This window comes from Solanum lycopersicum, chromosome 10 (assembly GCF_036512215.1).
Source record: "Solanum lycopersicum chromosome 10, SLM_r2.1".
NCBI lineage: Eukaryota > Viridiplantae > Streptophyta > Magnoliopsida > Solanales > Solanaceae > Solanum > Solanum lycopersicum.
Window position 1 is genome coordinate 7239146 of NC_090809.1, and position 6606 is coordinate 7245751.

The 6606-nt window shown below is 40.1% G+C and overlaps 1 protein-coding gene across 1 annotated transcript; it reads left to right on the plus strand.

Annotated features, from left to right (window-relative positions):
- Positions 1 to 5049: 5049 nt before the first annotated feature.
- Positions 5050 to 6374, plus strand: LOC138338689 (uncharacterized). Its single transcript, XM_069289768.1, has 5 exons — positions 5050 to 5481; positions 5580 to 5682; positions 5732 to 5810; positions 5903 to 5963; positions 6060 to 6374. The coding sequence occupies exons 1-5, from the start codon at positions 5050 to 5052 to the stop codon at positions 6372 to 6374; spliced, it is 990 nt and encodes a 329-aa protein (XP_069145869.1).
- The last annotated feature ends 232 nt before the right edge of the window (positions 6375 to 6606 follow it).

Consider the following 6606-nt stretch of genomic DNA (forward strand, 5'->3'; position numbering starts at 1 on the left):
AGATTAAATGAATGTTACCAATACATACTCACCAAGGAGAGTGTAAGATAATGAAGAGATAAGTCTCTATGAATACTCTAATGAAAGTATTGAGCTTAACACACTTAATACTAATGATGAGATGAGATATCATCTAATGAGCTATACTTTCCTCATATTAGAAGTCAACTTACAAAAAGTATGAGTTGAACGTAATAAATCTTTATATTGAGCACCAATAGGCTAGCTATGAGCGGTGATGCCTTCTTTTGGGAAGGGCGAATGTTCACGTTACTCTCATAAAATGAGACTGTCTGGATTTCCCGGTATGGGTCTCCATACATCTCCTAGTCTTTGAACCTATACTGCCAATATAGGGATCTCGCGGGATTAAATTTCCCATGTACGCTAGCATGTTTATTTGGTCACTTTGGCCGGTGATTCCACAACTTTTTAATGTTGGGGAGACACTGGATTTCATGATTCTCACATGATCTATGTCGGTTAAAGTTAATGTTCCCAATGAATGCATGAGGCCAGTGTTAAATGAAGCACATAATGAAATGAATGATACCAAAGGTGTTAGCATTGGATAATCAAGAGGTTAGCTAGACTCGGGTAATGACAAAGTCTTAAACTACATCTTAGGTATAGATGGTGTTCACACTAGCCTATGAATGAAATGAAACGAAGTACGTATGAATGAATGAAACAGACTCTATGTTTGCTAATGAAGACTCCCTACTTAAGGTCCCATATGTTGGGCCCTCATTTTGGAAAGTCATAATGTCAAGTCCATGATTCCCAAGTCTCATTGCATAGGAGTGAATGATATGAAAGAAGCAAGGTGCTACATGATATGTTCTATGATATATGCTATATGAAGATGTTATATGTTGTCTGCAATACGATATTTATAATGATGCATGTTAGTCTCATTGAATGACCTTCTTAATCCAATTTGGAAAGTTCACTAACTTTCCTAATCTCAATTGGCCAAGTCTACTGACTTGACATAAAAAAATCAGGTCGTTAGGAAAGAGCTATTCTTTCTTGTGCATGTCCTTCGTGTGTGCTTGCATATACACATATTTAGTACAAGTGTGTAATAACCCTATAAATCTATACTATTTTAGGTGCAGAAAAAGGTGGTCGATAGAGTTGCAGGATCTTTGTTGCAGCTATCCGGACGTCAGCATTCATCTAAAGTTTGGTAAGCCCTCATACTTTTGATAATGCTACTATTTTATATTATAGCTTATTTTTAGAGTTGATCTAGTGGAGCATGTTCCACTAGCGTCTATTTCTAGTTTTGATTCAGACTTTGTATAGGGCCATATTGGCAATTATACAATTAAGACTTAATGAACTATTTATTTCAGTTGTTTATTTCATTAATATTAGATGGTTGATGATGAACAATTATAAAATATTAAGAATTTTTAGCAAGCATTTTTAAGGAACAAAAAGTTTCAAATTTTCTGCTAAAATTAAGTTATGTAAAGAAAGTATGATGTAAGTAGGCTTTTTTGCGACCTTTTAGAGGTCAACGATGCATGTCTCGTCTAGGGTCTAGATTTCAGTTGTGACAAAGTTGGTATCCGAGTACTAAGTTAAATTTTGAGAACAATGAGTTCACATCAACCACATTAAGTAGTTTCTAAGTTATGGAAGTGAAGTGCACCACTCTCCTTAATTAGAGACTACATGATGTGTAGGAAAATTTCCCTTTGTCTAATCTTATCATGCTTTTCCTAATGTCTGAGTTCTTGGTGTTATGAGCATGTATAACATCAACCCCTGTTGTTTTTCAGAGAATGAACCCTAGGAGTGCTATTGGTCAGAGGAGGAGGGGGGAATCTGCTGGGGGCAATCCAGTTCCACCTTAGGCCCTAGCTGAAGGAGTGGAATTCCGGTCAACCCAGCTGGGTTGACCGATGTTGAGGTGAGGGAATCTTTGGCCCAGATGGCATAGGCCATCACGATTCAACCTCAGGCTATGGTTGCACAAGTCAATCGCTAGGATGTTCAGAGGGAGAACCCATCGGTTCGCAGCATGGCTGACAGACTTTGAGATTTCACGAGGATGAACCCTCTCATATTCACAAGGGCTACGACATCGGAGGATCCTCAAGAGTTTGTAGATGAGGTGCATAACATCCTGGTGGCTATGGGTGCCACTAATATTGAGAAGGATGAGTTGTCTTCTTATCAGCTCAAGTATGTTGCACAAACTTGGTTTAAGATGTGGCAAGATAGCTGTGTCTTAGGTGGAGTGCCAGTTACATGGTAGCTGTTCAAGATAACATTTTTGGAGAGATTCTTCACAAAGAGATGAGGGAGACCAACGTTGAGGAGTTCCAGTCAGGGAGTATTCCTTGAAGTTTGTAAAGCTATCAAGGTATTTTACTTTCCCCTAGTATTTAATAGTAAGAACGAGGAGAATACTGAGCTTTGTTGAAATCATCCAGGTATGCTACTTCCTTGGTTTCTAATAGCTGGGATGAGATGAGCAGGTTCCTCACAGGAATCAATGGAGATCTTGAGGAGGAGTATTGATTTGTGATGCTCCATCATAACATGGACCTTTCCAGGTTGATGGTACATGTCCAGCAGGTAGAGGATAGCCGCAGAAAGAGAGGTATTCGTGATGTTAGGAGGCCTAGACCTCAAGATTAGGCAGGTTCTAGTCATGGAGGCCATTGAAACAATTTCGACGTTCATGAGCACCCAAGGTTCAAAATGGGGAACAGAGTTCTTGGAATTCAAATCCTCAAAAGGGTGATGCACCTAAAGGTGGCAGAGCTTAGCCCAAGAAGGGCAATGGAGGTGAGATGCAGCTTCTTAAGAATAATTGTGCTAAGAGTGGTTGAGCTCACAGTTGAGAGTGCAGACAAGGCAGAAATTCCTGCTTCAGTTGTGGTAAGAGTGGACACATGGTTAGAGACTGTCCACAGAACAGAGGTCAGGCCGGAGGTAATTCTCATCCTAGGCCTAACCCACAGCGTGCAGCAAAGGCTGAGCCTCCTAAGAGGAACAGATTCTATGCCAAGAAGGGCAGGGAGGAGCAAGAGAAGTCCACTTATGTGGTAATAGGTATGCTGTAACTATGCTCAACTTTTGTTTATGCTTTACTTGATCCAGGGTCTACGCTTTCCTTTGTAACTCCTCTATTTTCCCTTACTTTTGAAATACTACCTGAAGTTCTATATGATCCTATAGTAGTTAGTACGCCTTTAGGAGAAAGTGTAAGAACTGATAGGGTATATAAGGATTGCCAAATAGTTGTAAGTGGTAAGACTATGTGTGCAAACTTGATTGAGTTACCCATGCATGATTTTGATATTATTATTGGCATGGACTCGCTTCATAGTTGTTATGGTTGCTTGGACTGTTGTAGTAGAATGGTAAGATTTTGCTTCCCTGATGAAAAAGAGTTAGTCTGGGAGGGGTACAATTCGAGTCGTCCTAATCCCTTTATTTCAAATTTTAAGTCTAATAAAATGATTTCCAATGGTTTATTATGTCATCTTGTGAGTGTTAATGATTTAGATCATGGAATTCCTTCCATAGATGCAGTGCCTTTAGTGAATCGCTTTGAGCGATTGACTTTTGTATCGACTTAGAACCCGAAACTAAACCAATCCCAATTCCTCCTTATCAAATGGTTCCAGCAGAACTCAAAGAATTGAAGTTGCAGTTGAAAGATCTCATTGATAAGGGTTTAATTAAGTCAAGGATATACCCTTGGGGTGCTCCAGTGTTGTTTATAAAGAAGAAAGATGGGACCCTTAGAATTGTATCGATTATCGGCAGCTCAACAAAGTCACTATAAAGAATAAGTATCCACTCCCCAGAATAGATGATTTGTTCGATCAACTTCAAGGGTCTAGTTTCTTCTCTAAGATTGATCTTCGTTCAGGGTACCATAAACTTAGGGTTAGGGATAAAGATACCCAGAGACAACCTTACTTACCCGCTATGGTCACTATGAGTTTCTAGTCATGTCATTTGGTCTTACGAATACGCCTGTAGAACTTATAAATATCATGAACAGGGTTCCGTGAATACCATGAATCTTTTGTCATAGTATTCATTAATGGCATTCTCATCAACTCTAAGACCAAGGAAGAGCATGAACAACATTTGATACTCACCTTGCATGTACTTAGACAACACCAATTGTATGCCAAATTTAGCAACTGTGAAATCTGGTTGAGATCAGTGACCTTCTGGGTCCATGTTGTGTCCAATCAATGTGTAGAGGTGGACCCCAAGAAGACAGAAGTTCTTAAGAATTGGCCAAAGCTCCTTACTCCAACTAACATCCGTTGCTTCCTAGGATTGGCTTTTTACTACCGCAGGTTTGTGGAGGGATTTTCTTCCATTGCTGCCCCAATTAAAGATTTGAAAATGGAGAAAGCCAAGTTTGAATGGATGGAGACTTGTGAGAAGAGTTTCCAGGATCTCAAGGATAGAATCACTTCAGCCCCGGTGTTTACTCTACCTAAGTGTGGTGAGAATTAAACTGTTTATTGTGATTCATCTAGAGTTGTTTTGGGTTGTGTTCTTATGCAGGCTGGTAAGGTGATAGCCTATGCTTTCAGACAGCTCAAGGTTCATGAAAAGAATTATCCCACTCATGACTTGGAGTTGGCATCTATGGTGTTTATATTGAAATTGTAGAGGCTTTATCTGTATGGATTGCATGTGGATGTATTCACGGATCATAAGAGTCTTTAGTACACGTTCACACAGAGGGAGTTGAATCTACGTCAGCGCAGGTGGTTGGAGCTGTTGAAGGATTATGACATAAATGTGCAATACCATCCTAATAAGGCTAATGTTGTGGTTGATGCTATGAGAAGGATTAGCTTGGGGAGTACAACCCACATTGAGGACGAGAAGAAGGAGTTGGCAAAAGAGGTACACAAATTAGGGGTGTTTCAGTTCACCCTAGTTCCGAATCATCCGTGATAGTTGAAGTCAAGAATGGTCAGCATTTTGATTCTGTGTTGATGGAGCTAAAGGACTCATTGTTGTTAAAAATGAATGAGTCTTTCACCGATGATGGCATACTTAGATACTAGGACAGGTTGTGTACCAAATGTGGATTATTTACCTACCAGGATCGTGGCAGAGGCCCATGGTTCTACATTGTACATTCATCCAGGTTCCACCAAGATGTATCATGATCTTAGGCAGATCTATTGGTGGGATGGCATGAAAAACGACATTGCAAGATATGTGGCTAAGTGTCCTAATTGTCGGCAAGTCAAGGCAAAGCATCTTAAGCCTGGTGGTCTGACTCATATTATTGAGGTTCCGACGTGGGAATGGGAGGCCACTAATATGGACTTTGTGGTTGGTATTCCGAAAAATAAGAGACACCATGACTCCATATGGGTTATTATAGAGAGATTGACTAAGTCTTGTCTCTTTATCCCTGTGAAGTCTACCTATAAAGGCGAGGATTATGCGAGACTTTATATCGATGAAATTGTGAGATGGCATGGGATTCCCTTGTCTATTGTTTCATATAGGGGATCTTTGTGTACTTCTCATTTCTGGAGATCTTCCAGAAGATCTTGGGCACGTAGGTGAAGCTTAGCACTGCATTTCATCCTAAGGCAGATTGGCAGACAGAGCACACCATTCAGACATTGGAGGAAATGTTGAGAGCGTGTGTGATCGACTTTAGAGGTAAGTGGGATGACCATCTTTCTTTGATAGATTTTTTGTATAATAATAGTTGTCACTCCAACATTTGGATGGCACCATTTGAGGCACAGTATGGTAGGAGATTTAGATCTACAGTTGGGTGGTTCGAGGTTGGAGAGTCATGTATTTTTGGTCCGAAGAACATTCACGAGGCCTTATAGAAGGTTACAGTGATTATGGATAGGTTGACTATTGCTTACAGTCAGCAGAAATCATATGCTGATAACAGAAAACGACCCTTAGAGTTTGATGTTCTTGACCAGGTTTACTTGAAAATATTGCCTATGAAAGAGGTGATGAGATTTGGTAGAAAAGGGAAGCTTAGTCTGAGATATGTTGGGCCATATTAGATTTTACAGTATGTGGGTGAGGTGGCCTATGAGTTAGCATTGCTTGTGGAACTAGATTCTGTTCATCTAGTCTCTCATGTCTCTATGTTGAAAAAGTGCCTAGGTAATCTAGCATCAATCCTACCTGTTGAAGGTTTGGGGGTTGGTGAAGACTTGTCTTATAAGGAGGTACCTGTTGAGATCTTATACAAACAGGTCAAGCAGCTGAGGAACGAGGATATTGCCACAGGGAAAGTATTGGTGAGAAATCATTTTGATGAGGGTGCTACGTGGGAGGCTGAGGCCGACATGAGATCCCACTATACTCATCTATTCAGCTCTTGAAGTTAGACTTCCTACTGTTAAGCCTATGTTCCTTATCTCTCCGTATTTTGCTGCTATTGATTGACTGTATAAGGTGATTTTATTATGACGTGACTAGCATTATGATGTGAAGTGGTAGTGTCATTCGGGGACGAATGTTCCTAAGGGAGGATAATGTAATAACCCTAAAAATTAATAGGATCAAGACTTAGGGTGTCAAGAATGCTTGTGATTAAACAAAGGTTCACATGGA

What these genes read in the sequence shown, in the direction of transcription:
- LOC138338689 (XM_069289768.1), top strand. Translation starts at nt 5,050, where the DNA reads ATGGCATACTTAGATACTAGGACAGGTTGTGTACCAAATGTGGATTAT. An exon ending in GACTTTATATCGATGAAATT is followed by an intron (nt 5,482 to 5,579) that starts GTGAGATGGCAT and finishes TTGGGCACGTAG; the next exon opens with GTGAAGCTTAGCACTGCATT. An exon ending in AGTTTGATGTTCTTGACCAG is followed by an intron (nt 5,964 to 6,059) that starts GTTTACTTGAAA and finishes TAGATTTTACAG; the next exon opens with TATGTGGGTGAGGTGGCCTA.